At 41.9% G+C, this 21,283-nt stretch overlaps 1 protein-coding gene across 2 annotated transcripts in view; it reads left to right on the forward strand.

Moving 5' to 3' along the window:
- The window catches only part of TMEM178B (transmembrane protein 178B), a 229,811-nt gene that overhangs the window by 50,708 nt on the left and 157,820 nt on the right, over positions 1–21,283 (forward strand). For both annotated transcript variants that reach the window (XM_027881188.1, XM_027881189.1), the window contains one exon: positions 9,913–10,026. In XM_027881188.1, the coding sequence (XP_027736989.1) occupies positions 9,913–10,026 (114 nt within the window). The remainder of the gene's footprint in view (positions 1–9,912; positions 10,027–21,283) is intronic.

Below are 21,283 nucleotides of genomic sequence, written 5' to 3' on the forward strand. Positions count from 1 at the left end.
AGGCAAGTGTGTTCACCTTTTATATGTAACATGAATTAGAACTTCAGCATATAAGAAAAATGCTTCTTGACTATAAGCCAATCCTTAAGATAGGGTAAAAACACAGGTAATTTTTTAGAAATTAGTGTCCTTAGTTTGATTTCTATAAATCCCTGACATAAGACTCCTGCAAAAAACTTTATCCTTCCCTCTCCTTTCTCTTCACCGCAACTTCTCATGTTCAAGTGAAAGCTGTGAAAGTTTGCCTGCTACCTCTCTCACTCAGCTGCAGGACAAAACCTACATGAAAATAAATCATATAGATTGTTGCATAGCCCCAGTAAATCCTTTCATTTAAGGGCTGCTCCTAAGAGGCTGCTGTAGGTGCTGAATGTAAGTAAGTGTAAGATCCCTGGGAAGTGGGATTTTCTGGGAAATTTGTATGTGTTAGGTCTCAGCCTTAGTTCCCTCATGTGGCATGCAAGCATCCGAATGATTGTCATGTTGTGATTTCTGCTGTTTAAACACGAGGTTGAAGTGCTACAAGAAAGCTGAGTGCCTTCTCTAGCTCAGCAATTTGTGGAGCTAGCTGTAAACTAACAGGGGACAGAGAAGGGCTTATGTTCCTCTCACTTTAAGAAGTAAAGAGGACTAAATGTGTCTAGAAAACCACATTTACATTGCAAAGCGGCATATAAAATAGCTTTTCAGGATGCAGAGATAGGCACACTTAGACATCACTGCACTTGATGACAGGCCCTAAGCAGAATCAGTGACACTGGTGGACCCATCCTTATTTTCTTCTTGGCAGTCTGGGACCCTGCTTCCTAGATATCTCTTTGAAATAGGTTTCAAAGCTTGTTCATTGAAGACCAAGCTTTGTGGGAGCATCTTACAATGAGAATCATTAGATGTACATGATATGAAAGAAACCATGGAATAACCATTGCTGGGCTTTTTCTTTGCCTTGACAGCACTGCTGAGATATTGCTTTGTTCCACGAGCTACTGGGTCATCAGTGAGTTTTTACTGGTAATTGCTGTCTCAGTGACTTTTTATTGATCATTTAATTTCTGCCTCCAAACATGTAGGGGCAAATATTTTTCAGCCCTTTTAACCTCCTTAACTTTTCATTCCTGCTCTGCTTCCCTCTCCCCTGTGGCCAGCCCAAAGCAAATAGGTGGACAAAAAGATTAATAGAAGCAAGGAGATGCCTTCCTCCTCTCAAGTGCCCTGTGGCTTGGAGACTGTTATTAATAGCTGAAGTAAAAAAGTGTTTCATAACCATCCTCTTGCTCCAGCTTCCTTGCCAGCCCCCTTTCCGTGGTCCCTGGAGAGAAAGTGTGAGCTCATCACTTTCCAATGCAAATTCAGCTTTTGGTCTCATACTTGGATTCTTTTCTTATCATGGGTGGAATATTTATGTTCTGCCAGCTGGTTGCTTTAAGCAAGCTGCTCTTTGCTGGGATATCCAGAGAGCATGTGAGGAATAGACCTGGCAAAAGCTGTTCAAGCACTTTATTTTTTTTCCCTGCTCTGAAAATGTTGCTGTCTGCTCAGTACATGCACACACATCTGCACCTCTGTCATCCCTCGCACAATGGTTGAAAACTTAGGTATTTTGGTGTGGAAACAGAAACTGAAATTTAAACGTAGGTGTGATAGTCTGAAGTATGTGGAAGTCCCTCTGTGGAATGTGGTCACCATGTAGCACACACATGACAGAACTGTTATATGTGTCTGGAGGTCCATTATACTCATGGAATGCTTCCTTTTCATGTGGGCTTTGTATCTGAATTCTTCTGTATCTCTAGAGATCTAATGGGTTAGTACTGACAGTGAGCTACCAGGTTTTCATCCCAGATAACCTGGGAAGAAGAATGGGAATGGCACACTCTTGTCTGTTCCCCCATTTCTGTATGGATAGTACAGTAAAGTTACAGTATGTTGGATCCTTTCAACCATCCCCCCTGCTATGTTTTTACAAGACTACTTTACAGGGCTGAGCATTGTCTAACAAGTTTTACTAAGCTGGAGGCTCTGAGAGAGTCTTTATTAGGAAGTCAAGTGAGATGAGCTGTGAAAGAAAAATGGGAGGAAAAAAAGAACAGGAAGGTTCTGCTTCTCACTCCAAAAAATCATTTGCTCACTTTCCTAATAAAAACCTTTAAACTGTACATTCTGTTAATGTATTTGCTGGGTATATGCCATTTCGTGGACAAAATAATATTTATTTTATAAATGTCTCATCCTTTCAGTGGCTCCCAACTCAGTGAATACAAACAGGCTTTTCCTTCAGGTAAAACAGAAGATGCTGCTGTCTTCTGTTCCCCCAAAGTTCTGTGTTCATTGCATTTTCTGGTGGTCAGTAAAGACATCTACACATGAAAAACGAGTTTAAATGGCATTGTATATTGAAATATCCCTTTGCCACTGGCAGCCTAGCAGGTTGCACTGCAGGCTTTCTGCATTTTACCCAATAGGGAGTAATATACAGGTGCCTAATGTGCTTCTAAGTACATTTATAGTTACATTTAAATAGTTAGGAATTCATTATTTATCTTAATGCAGAAAATTGACTCCGAAGCAAAGAGCATTCAAGAGAGCAGAACCACTTGTGAAACTTGATCTAGTATGGCTGCTGGTTTCAGCTGGAAAAAAAACCCTTTCAAATTAAGAAAAATGTCTGTTTTAGAATTTTCAAAGTACATTTTTAGACTCTTAGTTGAAATAGTTTTTAAATTACACTTTGGAGGTGTCAGAATAAGTTACAGACAAATACATTTTTGTGGCTCTAACAAACTTGTCTGTTAATCTGAAATTCTTGTTGCTTTTTTCCTGGTTGTGCCAATCTCCCCTCTGCCAACCCCCTTAGTTTTTGAAGTTGCCCTCTGAGCCCAGAACGCAGGCTGTTTGCCTGCCTGTGGTTGTGAGCACGGCAGTGTTGGCACAGCAGTGATGACTGCACTGCAGAACTGTGCCTCTTGCTGTGGTGCTGGTCATGCTGTGGCTGCTCCATGTGCTTCTCCAGTCTTGGAGATCAACCATCTAGGAGGCTTTCCTGGAGCTCCAGTCACCCAGGGCCGAGTATCCTTACTAGGATGATTGTAAGTCCAGGGACAGAGCTAGACCTACACTTAGCACATCTTCCAATTTAGCTTTACTTGTGAAAAATCTCATTGGCGTGGTCTGACAGCATGTTGTGTTATGAACCAAAGCGAGGTAACTAGGTATGATCAGGTGATCACTTTCAAAAGTGCACTTGTGATGCATGCTAAGTGTTAGCACAGACACAGTCACTGTCTCTCCCAATAGGTGACCCTTGTGTCTGTCTGTGAGTGGGGAAGGGCACTGTGTCAGATCCCTCTCTCTGACTTTGCACCAGCATCCAGGTGGTGAGTAGAAGCTGATAGATTGCACCTTGACTCACCGGTAGGGGTAGCAGCTAGGGGGTAGCAACTGAGTCTTAAACCCAAAAGACAGACACCCCAACCCATCAGCTGAGGGGGGAGGCATCAGGCTGGTCTCCTTGAAGCCCACAGCAAGCAACAAGTAGTACCAGGAGTTGTCTCACTTCATCTAGGGCAAGTACCAACAAGTCCTGCTGGCAGAGCAAGCTGAACCTCAATTCAGGATGATGCCAGAGCCAATCAGGAAGAAACATGATCTCTTGTTCTAATAATTTGGCCCATGCTGCAACTGAAAATCTATCTTGAGCTCCATTAATTAGAACATTGGCTTCTATTTATGCATATAAGTTAATGAATATTCACCAGACATGTTGATTAAGGTGATGTTATTTGCATATTCTTCCTGGATTTTTAGCCCTTTACCCTTAGGTATTCTAGTATTCAAAATATTCATGTGGCACCAAAGGAAATTCTGATTAGGTATTGGGGGAAAAAATTCATAATGAAGGTGGTTGGATGTTGGAACAGGTGTTCAAAGATGTGCACCTCTGTTCTTGGGGGTATTTAAAACTTGGATGGACAAGGCCCTGAGCAACATGAACTATTTTTGACTTTGATTTTAACTTTGAGGTTGTGCCTCCTTTGAGCAGAGTATTGGGCTAGTTGACATCTAGAGGACCCTTTTAACATAAATAATTCTGCAATTAATGCAGAAGAATGGTGTTCCTACATTTTAGGTATTAATATATTTATAGGTCAGGAAAAAGTATGTAACCACTATTTTCATGGTTAGCATTACTCCAGAACTAACAAAATAATCCTGTTAAGTGTGTTGCAATACTTTCTAATGAATATCTGCCTTTATTAACAAGATACTCATCCTGAGTTCATTAACGAGTCGGTATACCTGTTTGCAGTTTTGTCATAGCAGCTGGTCAAGGTAGAACTTAATTTTCCCCTCTATCTTCTTCCAAGGTTTAGTTCGACCAGTTAGTTCATGCTGAAACTGCAACAACCTTGCCTATATTAAGGTACCTCCAGGTGAGGTTTTGTTGATTCATATGAAATGATGCAAGAAATTAAAGGCAGCACTTACACCTGAGTGTAATAATTCTGAAATTGCACTGGCCTGAATGACCAGGTCTAGTTTGGAGACTGCATAAAATGCTAACACAATTAAACAGTGAACTTTTCCAGGGGTGACAAGACTTTTAAGACATTAACAGGTACTTATGCCACATGAAATTGCTTTCTGTCACCTAATCCTAGCCCTAACTATGATTATGGTCCCTGGAAGCATTACTGAAATGTTATGCTAGGGGAAAAAACCCAAAACCAAACAAACACTATAAACTTCCTCTGCTCTACAGATTTTTGAAGATAATGTGAAACAATCAGGGACTAAATGACCAATCTACATCTTCTGTCTTCTTGGTATATAAGGGAACACTAACCAAACCGTAGGATTAAGGGAATCTCCCATACAGAAGACAGTTTCTCATAATGAATAGCAAATATACGAAGTGAGTGCAGTTTGCAAGCCAGAGGCTAAGATTCCTTTTCCTAGGAAATGTTTGTGTAGTAATTCTCTAACAGATTTGTAAAAATTAGAGCTAGCACAAAGGGTGAATTTTGTGGAATAAATCGCTTGGTATAAACAGTTCATTCAGGGGTATCTGCAACACAGAAGAAGGAAAAGCTGCCTGGAGGTAGCTCAGAACATCCACGCCAGTCTTTTAAGGGAAGCTCATCATATCAAAAGCTTAGGCAGGAAACATCTTAAAACAAATACTTAGTTGTACAGCTGGATCCTTCTTAGAAATCAAAGTGCACACTGCAGGAGAAGAATGGATGTCTCCTGGTTTCGGATCTCTGCATGTTACAGAATGGAAGGTGACAGTTGTTGTGTCAGTGCTGGCTGGGGAAGTCTGGAATGGCTACACCACAGTTCATCCTGAGCAAGTGAGCTGCTGGCTCCCTGCATCTGAGATTCCCCATCGCTCTTACCCAGGGATCTTAGAGTGGGAGAAATTCTTACCTGTACCTTCAAGTCCTTCAGCTACCAGAGAGAATTTATTCACAGGTGCTGGGTTAATCTGTACCTGAACCTTAAGGATGGTTCCACAATCTGCAGCCCTGAAAGCTGAAGGGGGGAAAGTGTGAAATCTTGTAATCCCCATTGACAGGAGGGGAGTATAATCAGATAATCCATGCAAGTAACACTTCTGTGTGCCATCTTGGGCTGGATCTGAAGTAACATTACTGAGATTTACCTAACTGCTCCCAGAGACTACCAGTTTCATGAAAGACTGTCACAAAGATTAGTCTCTGTTGCCAGCTTGTAGATGAATTGGTATGTATTATGCAGAAGACCAACTATTATGATCATATTGACAGGGTAAATTCATGGAACTTGGCGACCACCTTTGCAAAAGTCAAATGACTTGGCCAAGCAAATGCCTCTGGGTGCTTTGGGATCCAAAATTTAGGATGGAGGTGACCAGTATCTTGGTGGCATTTTGACTTTTCATTCTATTTCTTAAATTAACCACGTTAAAGACTCTTCCTTGGAGCAGTTTGAAAGAGTTTAAATATTATACTTGGGGGGGGGGGGGGGGGGTGTGGTTGGCCCATGGTGTTGAAGAAAGGCTTGCCCTAAAGTTCTGAAAAAAGCTTATCCACCAGACAAACAGAGTATGGACACCAGCAATGTAAACTCTGAACCCTCTTCAGTTTAGAGTGGGATAATGGTTCAGTCACCCTCTGCATCACCAAAAAGTTTGAGGCCTCTAAGCAGGATAGTGTTTACAGCCCTAGTAATGCAGTGGGAACTGAGTTTCCTTTGCAGTTGAATTAACATCAGGATGTCCATAGTTTTGAAAATTGAATAGAAAAAAATCAGTGTTTTCAGGTGATATTTCTGCTATAGCACAGGTTAAACATTTTCCTTGTAATGCAGAGAAGAGGAAATATGATGTAACAATAAGATGCTAGTTTGGACCGGTGATCAACAGATAAGGGAAGGGAACTGAGAAGGTAAGTGGATCAGTAAGAGGAGTGGCATGTTTGATGCTGTGAATACTTAGCTACTCAGGATGAAGCTATCTCTAGTTTCCTTATCTCAGTTTTGTTTGTAATCTGTCCTTTGCAGGAACAGGGGGTTTCCAGCCACAGTTAACAGCTGCTGAATCCCCTGAGCATCTGTGCTTATGTATAGCATGGCAGAGGTTTGCTCTACCTGATTCTAGTTGCATCTTCCTGCTGATCCTTTTCTTAGCACTCTGTTGGAAAATGTCAGCTACTTTTCTTTAGGATTTTCAGCAAACATTTCCCTTTTGATCAGAGAAACCCGGAATATACTGCATCTGTCAGTGGAGCAGCTTTGTGGTGGTTTTGTGTTTCTTGTGGCCAGCTATAACTCTTGCTATGGCAGTTGCATATGTGAAAAAACCCACTCACTGGTTTGGTCTATAAATACTGTCCCCAGTTATTTGAGCAAAGTGCAGAGCTCAGCTGCAGTTGCATTTGGTCTTCCTGAGTTAGTGCTGAAGGCTGGAGGTGCTCCATAAATTGCAGTTACCCTAGTGAGGTATGGAAGGGAAAGTTTACTTTGCTTCTTATCCCAAAGACTGCTGTGAGCATAGCTATTAATTCTCCTGAAGGGTAAGGATTTCACACCATTTTTCTGAGAAGACTTTGCAGGAGAGCAGTCATTCTGATTCTTGCTGCGCTCATTGCTTCTGCTCTCCCAGGGGCTTCCAGGAACTGGATGTTCGGGAGTTTTGAACCTTGTTCTCTTCTCAGTGGGACAAGTAGGGAAACACCAGAAGTATGAAATTATCACTGCCCATAAACTCATTCTTATTATTGGCAGGTCCAGGCAAATGAAAGCCTTTTTCTAAGTTTCAGAAGCTAATTCTCACCTCTAGTTAGATATATGCTGATATAGCTGCATTAACTCAGCACAGTCACTCTCCTACACTTGTGAGAGTGGGTTTGAATAAATGGTTCGTGTTTAAACGTGAAGCAATCTCAAACACTGTCATTTTGAATCATGAAAAGCTTGAGTTTCCCAGTAAGGTATTGCCTGCTTCTGCCGTGGTTTTCTGCTGGGTGGACACCACTTCTCCGTGGTGGAGCTGGCAGGGCTCCAGCGCCATTCCTGCACAGCCTTTGTGAACCGCAACACCGAGTGCCCTGTTTGCCCACCCTGGTTGACAGCGCTCCTGAAGGTCTTTTTAGATGTACTTAAGTCTCTTAAACAGCGTGGGGAAGTAAGCATAAGCCCAAAATTAAAGATATGGTCAAGTGATGACCTGAATTCAGACTGTAATTTCTTCCTGCTTTAGGCTTTGGTGATAAAAGATATTGAACAGCTCACTGCATTACTCCTCACACTGTTTGCAGAATTAAAAGGCTGATGAACCTTGCTAGAAATTAGCCTCTTTGGTTTCAGAGGAGCTGTTTCTGCTGATTACTTTTAGAAATTATAGCAAATGGAACAGTATTTTTTCTTCCTTCCTTCTGTAAGCTTTTATTTTGAATCTTGGCTCTGTGTCCATTTCTGCTATTCTATATAAATCTCTTGTCTGGGCAGGTATCTGATAACTTAGAGATGATTTCCTGAAAAATGAGCATTTTTCATTTTCTTGCTGATGCTTCTGGTCCAGGAAAGCAACTAAACAAAAGGGGATATGGAAACCTATAAGAAGGCAAGGTTGTGATTTGGGGACTTTTTTTAAAAGCTCTTTGCACACTAGCTATCGTTTTTTTTTAAAATACTATTCTTAGTTTGAAACTTTAATTCTGGGCGTACATTTGGTGCCCAGATGGTGCAGACTCACACAGAAGCCCATCACGCTGTCAGGGCAGGCGGATATATATGTAAATATTTTGCCTTTTCCCCCTATAATATTTGGCTTTGTCTAATCTAATTGCTGTCAAAGGCAGAATGTGAAGAATGCTTAAGAGAAGCAAACAATGAGGACCTCAAATGTTTATATTGCTCTAACTTTGGAAGATGCTGGTAGACTCTGATGCAACTAATAATTTGTTCCATGGGTTTTCTTATTCATGCTGTGAATTCATGGTCTATTATCTAAGTTTATGCCAAGTACTATCTTACAACCTGAAGTAGAAACCTGAATTTCTAGTGGTATAAAAGCATATTTTACCCCATGGAACTGTCAATATAAGGCTAATGGATCTGCCTTTTCAGTTCAGGCTGACAGTAAGTGTTCTCTACCTGCCTCTTTGTGTATAGTGCTCTTTATTATTTATATAATTCATTGCTTCATTTAATTTATTCTATTGAGTGCTTGTCTTAATGTATTTTTAATACATAAAAGCATTTCCGGCATAGCTGCTTCTCTGACCAGTGGTAGCTGACAACCAACAGTGACCAACCACATTAGGGATACTTATTTAGTTATCAAAGACCTGATCCAAAATACCATAATATTAATAGAAAAATGGCTTTCATGAGCTTTGAATCTGACTGCACAGTGAGAAGGTCTAATAAAGCCAGTGTTAGCTGAGAATGCTGGCAAAACGAATGCAGGAAACCTGACTGGCTTTCATCAGTACAAGAACAGTTACGCTATCCTGTGGTTTCTGATCATGGGTGGAGTTTGGCTGGCTATAAATCATGGAAAGCCTCAGACTACACCAGGCCCATTCCTCTAAGGACACTCACTACGCAGAGAGGTGCCGGGAGATCAGGGCCTGGAGGTGGGGTTCTTGTACAGGAAGGAAAGCTTCTGTAAAAGGAGAATGTAATAATGTGACCAAAAGGTACCAGAAGCAGCATGTGATGCCTTTTCCCATGGAAGGTAGATGAAATCCTGACTGCAGGGGAAAAAAATTGCCCATTTCAGCCACTCATCTTGCCATCTAAGGCTCGTTGTTCAGGCATGCCCATAAATTCTGTTTCTGAACCTTCTGTGAAAGTGTCTGGGTGTCATATAGTCAAGAGACATATTGTCATGTATCCTGCTATGGGGTGGAAAGGGGTCAGGAAAACTGTTTACTATCCATATGTATTATTTTTTTCTGTATTACTTTTTATTACTTAAGGGAAGATCAAAGGGGTCTACTCTGTGTATCTCCTGCAGTATGGGCACTGAGAGCCATGACTAAACGATAAGCTAAGACATGAATTTACAGTTCCTCACAGTAACTCTATTGCTGCTGCTCACTCATGTTTCAGAGAAAAGACATGAAAGAAGGGGTCATTTGCCCAACAGATACCTGATGGTGAAAGAAGGCACTCCAACAGTTACTATAGGGCCCGTCTGGGGGGTTCCTGAAATGTGTGGAAGATCACATCCAAACTGACGGTACAGGTAGGCAGCTTACCCTACAGATGAGTTTCTCATAGGCCACAGATAGGGCTGGTTGTCACAGTGGGCTGATGGTACTGATTGCCTTGCCCCTAAGCTCCGTTTTTGGTTGTCAAACCCTTCTGGCCTTCAGCTAGCATTCACTTAACAGCACTTTCCCTTCTGCGTTTTGCCTTTCCCAGGAGCAATTGAGCGGTGCTCGTACATCAAGTACCACTACTCCTCAGCGACCATTCCCAAGAACCTTACCTACAACATCACCAAGACAATCCGCCAGGATGAGTGGCACGCCTTGCGTAAGTGTTGCCGGTTTTCTTCTCCGTTCTCCTCGCGCGTGGGCTGAGGGAGGTGCTCGCTGATAAATGAGAGCAGAGGCTTTGACTGACAGCCCGCTCAGAGCCCTCATCTCACATACAGTTTGTCTTCGTAGCAGACGAATCGATTTGTTCTCAGGACCTACATCTCTGTTTCTACTGCTGACTAGGAATTCTGCTGAGGCATGAGAAAGTGGCAGCGGGGAAAAGGCATTTGTATGCAGGGATTAACATTGAGTTAAATACGAAAATGAATAACAAAATCAATGCCCTATTTTTTAATTCAGTAGAATGCTCTGTACGTGAGTGAATTCTCATGCCGAGTTTCCTGCTTCCAGGACAATTCACTGCTGGCTTTTATTATAGAATATGTCCTGCTGCCAGCAGCTCCTGGGTGGCAACAATCTCCTTTGAAGATCTGGAAAGAGAATTGCTGCACCCTTTAAGGCACAGGGAAGCAGCCTAGTCCTCAGTGATAATTGTAGCCAGTGGTCACCAACTCTTAACATTTGCTGAAGCAACAAGATCTGACAGGGATGGGATTGCCTTGGGATGTATTGGCCGACCTTAAATCTTGTCTTACTCTCATCTTAGAAATGGTAAAGGATTTTCACTGATAAAATGCAAGAGATAGGATTTCACAAGGAAAGAGGCCACTGCAACTTTCTTTTGTCACTATAGTCATGGGGACTGATGAACGTCCTGAGCAACTCTGTTTTGGTGGAAGCAGTGAACAACTCCTTGAAGGTGGCAGGGGGTTAAGGAAATGCTGATTCTGATGACAACCTTGAAAAGTCGTAGTGAGCTTCTACTGTCTGGACTGTGTCAGCTTGAGAACTGTGCTAGACCTCTGGTGTTCCCAGGGTTTCAGTCTCTGTTTCACTCTGCCTAATGTGGTTGTTGATTTGGAAGAGTCCTTTTAAGCTCTGGGGAGGAGAAGGTGCAATGTTATAATTGATTTCCCGCATTGGTGATGTCAGGCACGGTTTGAGATTCGTTGGTGCCTGTAGGCCTGCCTGGTCAAATCTGCTAAAGAATTAAGAATGCTCTAGAAGGTCTTGCTAAGTGCCTATCTTTTATTTTACTTTAATTTTAATTGTGTTTGTGTGGGTAAATACATGTTTTGATAGTGATGTGACAAAGAAAAGGAATAACTGACCTCATGCCTGTCAGAAGGTTGTAAGATGCTGGTATTGCAAAATACTGTTCTGTGCTCATTGGACCCTGAAATCAGAAGATCAGGTGGTTCAGTTCCCTTCAGGTTTCCTTCTGCCACCTGCTTTCTCTGCTGGTGTTAGTTTTATGTTAACATTGCTCATCTGTGGACAAAAAAAGCGCACCACCTCCCCTCCAGACATCTGTTAGGGTTCATAGGGCTGTAGAGAGGGGCTTTAGTTTATGGGTTTTTTTTGATATTTGTGTGTTTTTGCCACTGTTGTGAGCAACAGTGACTTTTCTGCAGCCATCCACTGGGAGTCTCATAGTTTAATGTAAGAATTATTACTTAAAATTAATCTTTATCTCAGCAATGGCTCAAGTAAAGGCTCCTATATCTGGTCCCGTGCACCTTGGTGTGTGCATCCTTTGGTGGCATCAGCAAGTTCCCGAGCCTGCTGTGTTGGCAGCTGATGGGAGTGTTCAATAGGGCATTTGTCAGTCTCCAGAGTGGCAGTCTAGACACTGTGCTCACACATTTGCATATCTGATTTGGTCTAAGGCACTCTCAGGGTGAGGCTGCTTGTGCCCTCTCTGGGGAGGGTACATCGAGTGTGTGGGCATTCCTGTATATTTCTGACCCAAATTTTTTTGCCAGTGCATGATTCAGATAAGTGTAGGTAGATGTAGATAGAGCTGAAGTTTGAATCTACTTATCTAGAGTCAGAGAAGAAGAGAAATATTTTGCTGAAGCTCTTGCTTTTCCAGAGCAGTTATGTGCAAGTGGAAAGTGCTTGATACATGGAGTTAGCCACTGAAGGTTCTGGAGGTCACTGCATTTAAGAATCAACTGATCCTATATGACTAGTTCCTGTGTAGGAAAAACAACCTGTTTTAAAGAACTAGGGCAGTACCAATCTTTTCAAGTTGTGATTTGTTTGAGGGGAATGTTGTCCCTTTGCAGTATAGTAGACACTTAGACCCTTCAGAAAGTCCCAGTGATTTTAGTCCCTGCTTTAGCAGCCGACCCTGTTCTATGCCCCAGGACTAGTTTAATCCAGGTCACAACTCCTTCATTTCGCCACTGCTCATCCTGATAACATCCAAGTCAAGCTGCCCATTATTTTTCTCTGAACAATTTCCTGTTCAAAATTTTCCTTTCAGTGAATGTTGTGACAAACAGCAAAAGGAGCAGGAAGACTGGCGATCTCCCTTCTCTTTCCATGAATTATTTTTCAGATCTCTAGGATGAGATAGAAAAAAACCCTATTCCCATGAAGCACTGGGGCAAAATGGCATCCTAGAGAATTTCAGAGGAACTGGAAAAGTGAAACCAGGATGTCTGGAAAAAATTACCTCTGCCAGGCTTGAAGCCACTGTTGTCCTTTGCCTTATTTGTATTTCAGTAGTAATTATTTTCCTTCCCTAGTGTATGGGCACTGTGGTTCCTGGGAAGGAAATCTGTTGTTTTGCATGTTTACTGGATTGGGAATCAGAGGGAAGAGGGCTCCAGCGATGCCCCACAGGCTGCTTTTTTCAGACTGGCAGGCAGGAATGACTCCAGCAGTTTCTCGAATTGTGGGAGCGGGTGAGGGACAACTAATTTGAGGCTGAGGACCTCACGGCACCAGTCAGCACAGAAGGCAGATATTCCTCTAGCTGTGCTCTCAGCTATGCTGGAAGAACCTGGGAGAGCAGCTGGTCCTAGAGGAATGGTTGGAGTTGACTTTACCATTTTTGATTTTATCTTCTTTCATTCTGTTTGACATTTTCAAGATGGATCCTTTGCTCCAAATTGATTGCCTATGGCAGCATGAGCCGGGGAAATAGGACTTGTCTCCTCTGCAATCACTTCCTCTCAACCATCTCTGGTTAAACAGGGATGGAGAGAGGGGTGATTGTAGTATTGCCAGCTCTTGCCTGTCAGGAGATAAATGTTCATCTAATTAGACAAAACAAGTATCTGTATGAGCTGGGAGGGGAAGGGAGAGGAAAAGAAAATGTGTCCGACAACTTTGAGCTTGAATAACTGTCTCTTTATGGAACATGCCAGTATAATATGACTGATTTGCTATTAGGCGTTTACGCTGTCACTTTTTGGCCCTAGGCTTGTGCACAAAACTTGATCCATAGTTCTGTCATCGAAAAAACTGTAGCAGCGTCATTGATGCTCTTAGAAATGGAGGTATATTATCACAGTAAAAACTGGAGATAATCTGAGCAATTCTATATTTATTCACATATTGTTCTATGTGTTTTATACTGTACTTTTAAGTTCATGTTCATTATACTACAGGTCTGTGTTCACAAAACACAGGGAAGTGCTTGTGGCAGAGGTTTGAGCTGCAGAATACGGTGCAGGCATTGGGAAGGGGAAGAGGTGTTTTCAGGTGACGGAATAAGCATTTCAAGATGGATGATTGTACTTTAAAAAAGTTGACCATAAAAAGGAGGCCATGTCGATGTTAAGTTTCTTTTCTTGTCGCAAAATCTTCGTGAAACTATTTTCTGGTATATATTATGGCACAGCAGGTGACAGACTGTGCTTGCTTTGAAAATGGTAGTACCGCCAAGGCAAGGAGGGCGCGTGTTGTATTCAGTTTGGCACCATCCAGGAGCGAGCAGGGCTGTTCCCTAAGTCCCTGTGAAGGAAAAGGCACTCAAAGCCCAGGGAGTATTACTCTACTTACTTACTCTTTGGAGCACAACAAGCACCTGTTGGGTTGATGTTGAGGTTTTTTTTTTTATCATCAGAAGGATTGCAGTAAGGTCATTTCTGTTTCATTCCTGTTTGGTTTGGTGTGGGTGTGTTTGTTTTTGGTTTTTTACATAAACTGTAGACAACTCAGGCTCTATATTCATCTTATGCTGCAGCCTTTAAGAATCAACTGTTTTGTGTAAAAGCATAAAAGATAGGTGCAGAGAGGGATTTCTAAGTATGTTTATGCCAACTGTGTCTACACTTCATTGTCTTGATGGGAGAGTCAGGATTAGAAACTTATTTTGAGGAAGCCAAATAGTGCAGAAAAGGGAGGAAGATGCAGATAAGAGAGCTGTCTTCATGCATTCTTAGAACCAGTCTAGCATGATGATGTCTTGTTTTTGCCTGTAGCTTTTATTTAGACCTTATGCTTCCTTGCTCATTTTTTTACCTTTGAAGATACTTATATTTGCCATGGGTCTTTGTGTCCTTGAACTATTTCAACAAGAACAACTGTGTAGGTACTACAGGATTGTGGATTAGCTTGCAGTGGGCTCAAATCTGCCTGGAGCCTCACAGGGCTGATGCTCATGGTGTCTCTACAGTCTTGCTTGCTGTGGTCTTGGCAAGGGAAGATTAAAAGGAGGCTTTTCCAGAGTCACCTTCTCTCCAAAGCAGGTGAAGAAATTACTGTGGATTTAAAGTGCTGCAAACAAACACTGAAAACAAGTTGCTGATGTGATTTCTTGAAGAGTAAGATTTGTTTCTCTTGGAGAATAAGTGGAACCACTCCCTCTTCCCTTTTTCCTGCCTTGGTAGCTGAAAAGGGGACAATTGCTGCCTGGCACTCAGAGCCTCTGGCAGACCTCCCAGTGGCCTGAGTGAAAGTTTCCACATCAGAAGAGAGATGAAAAAATTCTTCCTTCTCTCCAAAAGCTTTTGTTTTGCTGACTCACAGAGCCTATCATGTGAGGTAGATAGTTGGGTCTTTAAGTCTGTTACTTTTCCTTCCTCCCTATGTGTCACAAATCTGAGTCTGTACTTCAGATTAAACAGGGTAATGAAAGAGGGAATTTGTCTATTTGCTTTTCTCCAGCCTGCCATTGCCAACTAGGCCTATCTTCCACAGCAGCTGTGTTTGGTGTCCGGGAATGTGAAGAGTGCTGTATCTGGGCAGAGAGTGGCTGGAATTGCTATGGAAACTGATCTTTTCCTGCACAGCTTAGAAACTGTGTCACCAGACTGCTTTAGAGAGAACCAGTTCATAAACAGGTAGCTGATGCTTCTTAAGAAGGGTTTAGAATTTCCTGGGCTTTCTGAAAATACTTCTTGCCTGGGACTGCAGGATGTCCTTTGCCTGTCACCTGCCCCTGCATTTTTATTGTAGGACCGACCCCAGGATATGGGCTCTGAGTGTAGAGCATCAGCACGGGGAGCTGCATTGCCAGAACGAGTCATAATGCCTTGTATTAATCGGAACGATAACGTTCGTCTGCATGTTATTGAAAAGCTGCAATAATCCTGTGTTTGAGAGGGTCTGAAAGCCATTTGCATAAAAAATGAACTCTAAAGGCAAAAGTAATAGCCTGTCACATTCTGAGTGGAGCAAGTATTGGAGGAAATGAAGGATTTTTACAGGATGTAGCAAATGGTAGTATTTTAATTCATACAGCATCTATGCTGAAAGCCGAGTAGATGTTATCAGCCTTAATGCTCCAAACTTTGCAGGAGATTAAGGCTTCCTCATTTAGGCCTACAAAGCACTCATATAACTCCTTATAAACTACCAGTAAAACTACTGGTGAGGTAGATGGAGAAATATACAGCAACAGTTGTGGAGACTGTTGGCAACAATTAACACTCTGAAAAAGACTGCAACGTCTATACTTACTAATTTCTACAGATTTCCCAAGCCTTCTCATTCCATGGAACAAGATGTTGAGATTTGTACAGCAGCTCAGTTGATAGCTTGACAGTGCATTAGTAACACCAGTAGGCTCATGGGCTTGACCCTGTCTGCTTTTATAAGCAACAATAAATATTTCATTGTTTTATCTGTATGAAGTGCTGACCCCAGAGAATTTTTGGTTTTATTTTTTTTTTTGTGGGTACTACTGAAAGCAGTGTTTGAAATAAATAGGCAGCATCCCACTTTTGTTGCTCCTTTCTTCCACTCTCTCCCATACTCTCTTGGGTCTCCTTCCATTCCTATCTTCCTCTACAAGGAAAAGCTGTTTCATTTTTAATTAGCTACCTTGACCCCCAGATGGAGGCACACCCTGAAGTATGGCACCGTCCTGCTGGCCAGTGCCATTTGGCTGATGACATGATGTCATTCCTTAATGCACTGGTTACTGAAAGAGCCGGGGCAGCCATCCCGGAGGTCACTCAGGCGGCAGGTGCTCACGTGCCTGGAGGTCTAGTGTTGTTGGATCTTCACTGAGCTCATTGTTCCCACAGCTAATGACCAGGTGGTAGTGACAGACCTTCTCATTTCCCTCTCTCTGCTGTAGGGTTTTCTTCCTATCCTGCTATTTCAAGCTAAGATAGATTTTTTTTTTTTTTTTTTTTGGCATCAGAGCTTAAGACCTATTTTGAAATCAGTAAGGGATTTTATCGCCTTCTGCTAGGCTTCATCTCAGGATCTGCTAATATGGCAGTGACCTTAATACCTACACTGATGAATAACTTTCCCAACTGCATGCTACTCTTTTGCCTCTTAGACAGAAGAGCAGAGCACGAGTAAGGGAGAAGGTCAATAGACCCTCCAGTCCTGAGCTGACAGGAGTGCCTTAATAGAAAACATGGACAAGATGTAGTAAGGAAGGAAATGAGGACAAGTAAAGAGGTTAAACTTAGTGCTGGAGAGTTGGGAGAGGTTACGATGAGGAATTGCTGAGCATTGCAACTGGGATAATGGTTGGAGTGGTGGACTGGAACAATTTGGGAAGGAAGGTGCAAAAAAGACCACGTTCCTGGTGTTGGAGTGAAGTGGAGTACAAACTGCAAAGGATCCCCTACAAATCCATGTTGAAAGTGCGAAGTCAGAAGTCTTACTGTGCATCCACTGCTAATGCAATTGTGAAACACTGGCAGAGGGGAGGTTTCATCCTGCTCTCTCAGCCAGCAGGTTCTTCCTCCAGCTCACTTAACATAGGGCTGAGAGGTGAATCAGAAGAGTCTTATTCTGCTGACAAACCACTTACCAGTATTCTGAATCAGTAAGAAACCCCACACTAGAATTTCTGGTTTTGCAGGTGGTTGTTTGTTTTAAAGTTCCCTTAAAATCTCATGAGCCTTTTTAAGGTTGCAAACAGAAGCATGCAAAGTTAGAGGATGACACAGTTTAGGCTGCATACTTGGTCTTAATTTATCTCCTCTGAGCACACTCATTATCAAGTCCTTAATAACTGTAATCACATATCCCTGCCTTGTTCCATACATTTGGGATATTCTGTTTCCACTCAGTGATGTCTTCAATGTTTGGTTTCTTTTTCATTGCTTAATGTATGGTTGCTGGCCTTTTTAATTGCAGGTTACACAACTGCTGATCCTATGAGAGATTTAACCACTTCATGAACTTTGTAATATTTCCATTTATTGTACTGAAGCATGGCATGTAAAGATAATTATATTAATATCTAATAACACCTTGTGATGGGTTATATAGGAAAAAAATGGGCATTTTAATCTTCACCATAAGAAAGAGTCTTAAGGTATTTGTGGAGCTGTTCTAAGGGCAGGAGAACCAAAAGTACTCTCCAGCCTTATTAGTGATTTTTTGCAAAAGGAGTATTAGAAACTCTTTGCCTGTTGCAGCGTGGAGATGTTGACAGGTAAAACATACCATTGCTAATCATTTCCAGTCATTCAACCAGTCAAAATATAGCTTTATTAATATGCATACAGAGCTCTCTGTTTCCCTTCTCTCCCTCTGGAGAGACACAGAGGGGGAGAGATGGGCGTTCTTCTGTCTCTTGGCTAATCAAGAATGATGCCTCATGCATTCTTAGGGTGAAAACAGAGGAAAGAACAAATAGGATGATCTAATGGATCTCACCCATCTGACTTCTATAATTTTTGATTTATATACCAATTTAATGCCTGGTTTATGATGATTTATGTCCCAGTTGGTTTATACCCCAGTCTGATGCCCCACCCCACAGTGTTAGTGAGATGAAATCCGGGTGGTTAAACATTTCAAGGTGATTACAGGCCACATCCCACACCGGGTTAGTAATGAGGTGTTAAGGGCTTCCTTACTTCAGTGCAAGAAGAAAGACATAAGTGGAACACTTTGGAATTGAACTATGATTTGTTCACAAAGCTATGCACCATCCACAAGGAAACATCATAGCAGCCAGGATCAGGTAGATGCCAACGGACTTGGAATTGAACAATCTGGCTCTGACCCGACCAAGCTCCAGGCTGAAACATGTAGGTGATTTTTATATGTTGATAGCTACTAGGCGGTGGTTGCATTTTAATTACTGTTTTGCAGTGATGCTCTTTATACATTGAATTACAGAATAGACCCTGTCCTCATGTACAACCAGAACATCCTCCTGCTTGCTGCTTTGAAAAGGTCTAAAATATGTAAATATTAATGTGAGAAAAGCATAATGCAGCTTTACATCTTCAGGTTCTTAGTGTTAACTGGGCCGTGATGATTTTGGCCACGTTGTCCAAAGTCAATGTAGTTCTGCACCACAAAAACTGGATGAAGTTAAAGGATTTGTCTTAGGGCCCATCCCAAGGCTCCTTAATTGGCTGGGTGAATCACAGTTTAGCTGTTCAATTATTCCCTGCCCACCTCTGGGAACTGATTGCACAGTTGGTGAGGGAATAAGAAATCAGGAATATAAATCAACTGCAGGTATTTCCTATGGGCATTCCGAGTTCAGTCTCACAAATCTCATCTGGCTGCTCTGGATGTAGGTTATATTTAATGGAGCTTGAGCCTGCATGTCCCTCTGCATCGCTGGAATTATGACAGCTAATTTGAGTCTATCTGCCGCTGGTGTGTGCAGTTGATCGATATCTCTTTCGTAAATACAAACTCTCTCTCATCTCTGCCTCCATCAACTTTGTCTTTCCTGGCATGCCCTTTTGCAACCTTGTATATTTTGGTTCCTCCCTCGCCCCAAACTTGATTCTCACCTAGATATTCTGAGAGAAGAAAATCAATGGGAGAATATCAGTTGCTCACCTAAGAGGGGCTTCTTTGCCATACACAACTAAGGCTATAAATAATTCAGTAGGGTCCCTGTCTTTTCTTTCCTCCTATGAGATTGGGTTTATTAAAATTTTATGGGAGAGGACATGGAGGTAGCTGAATTACTGGTTTAATCTGGTACAACCTTTAGCAGTGCATTAGCTCAGTACTAGCTGCTCTTTACTCATCATAGGCACACACTAAATCAGTCTTCCTTGTAGAATCCATTTTGCAGCATGTTATAATCACGTATTTGAGCATGATGTAATGCCATTCCTTAGAACTCTTTCTTGTGCCTGATTGTGTTACCATGGGAAGAAAAGTGTTAAACTGCCAAGGCAAGGCTTAATCTTTTTTCTTCCAGTATCAGGAGGAAGTCAGCAGTGGCATGAATCCATATAGACAAAGAGCCTAATCAGAAGGGAGCAACAGCCTGGGGACTAAGAGTTTGGGTTTGCTTGTATTCATACCAAAATAATAATTCTACTGAAACAAGAATAGATATTCTGAGACTAAAAATACTGTGAAATCAGCATCTGGGTGCTAAATACTCAGTGGATTTCAGAAGAAGAAAAGGGCTCCTGGGGATCTAGGACTTTCTGGTATTTCAGTGAAAATAAAAACATTCCACAGTTAAACTTTTCTGTCAGTGCTTCTGCTGACAGTGCGTAGGGCACTTTCCATCCCAGCATTTGAAACACTTGGGCAATGGCTTTCACTCAGTATCCTTCTGACTTAAACAGGGTGCTGAAGGAGGAATATGACCCAAGTACCCATTTCACAGAAAGAGTTACAGAGAAGTTAATTGACCTGCTAAATGTCATGCAGAGAGTGAGTGGGAGAACCAGAAACCAAACTCAGGTCTCTGGACTCCCACTGCTGTAAGTGCCAGACAATGCTGTCTCCTGTAGTGCCAGGGATTATGCAGCACATCTCCTAGAAAAGACTTGTGCCACCATATATCAAAACCAATGATTTTTTTCTGAAGATATTTAATAAAAAAATAATAAGAATTTTCAAATGAAAACTTACTGGCCAAAACCCATTAGATAAATTGGTGTCAATTTTCTCCTAGAAATAATAGCAAAACAACCTTCAAAAACTGCTAGTGAATTAAGGTATGACAAAATGGGGATTCCCCAGCACCTGCTGAAAACCAGCTCCTTGGAGATATCTAAGGATGAGAAACTAGAACTGATAATTTTCAAAATCTATTTCCACAAAAAGATGTGAAGGTGCTGTGGAATTCCTGCTGTGTATCAATTAGACTCTAAGCCACTGCCCTTGCTGATTGTCAGAATGACTGACACAGCACAAGTGACATATTGGTACTCAGTTTTTCCTGCAGGAATCTTAACTGTCATTTTATTTGAAAAGTAATCAAATTACTACATTTTGAGAAATAATAATGGCCAGTCCTATTACAGAACCATAAAATAATCTGGAGGAAATGCAAAATGAACAGAAAACTGTAGGCCAATAATTTCAAAATGGCCTTCCTGATGTGGCCTGGAGAGAACTTGTTGCGTATGATGAATCCTACCTGGCCAGCAGCTTGGCCACAGCCAGCTCTGCACCTCATCCCAAAATGGCAGGGGTCAGGAAATAATTAATTAGTTGACAGATATAGTCCTGCACCACGATTCCTAACTGTGAACCATCAGCTACCAGGGTGTATTAGAGCTTACCTGTGATTCGTTCCACAAAAACCTAGGCTGAACTGGTCTTCAGCTTGTTTCAAAAATGTCTTCATCCCTCATGGAACTCAGAGTACCACGAGCTACATATTGATTATTTCTGCTGTGTGTCATTGTTGTTTAGGTCTTTGCATGAAAGCAGGATTTTTATTCAGTAAATAAGCCTTGGCTCTGGCACTTAACCCTTAACACCAGCCCTCTGTACTGACTTCAGCTGATGAAGCAGAAAACTCTGCTGACATCACTTCCAGGGAGGACTAGATTTTTCATGTGGAAGAAGATGAGAATTAAAGGCTTTTGTAACAAGGAACCGGGCAGAGAAGTGCAAAAAACCCACATGATGTGGGAATTGGATGAGCTTTTCAGAGTAGTCCTCCCAGTTTTCCAGGAGGACTCAATACTTCTCTGAAAAGCTGAATTGACAGCTCTGCTAGGTGAGGCTTTTTGACAAGGCAAAGCATTGGACAGGCA

This window comes from Empidonax traillii, unplaced genomic scaffold (assembly GCF_003031625.1).
Source record: "Empidonax traillii isolate 1590-97213 ecotype Southwest subspecies unplaced genomic scaffold, ASM303162v1 scaffold84:size2688230, whole genome shotgun sequence".
NCBI classification, from domain to species: domain Eukaryota; kingdom Metazoa; phylum Chordata; class Aves; order Passeriformes; family Tyrannidae; genus Empidonax; species Empidonax traillii.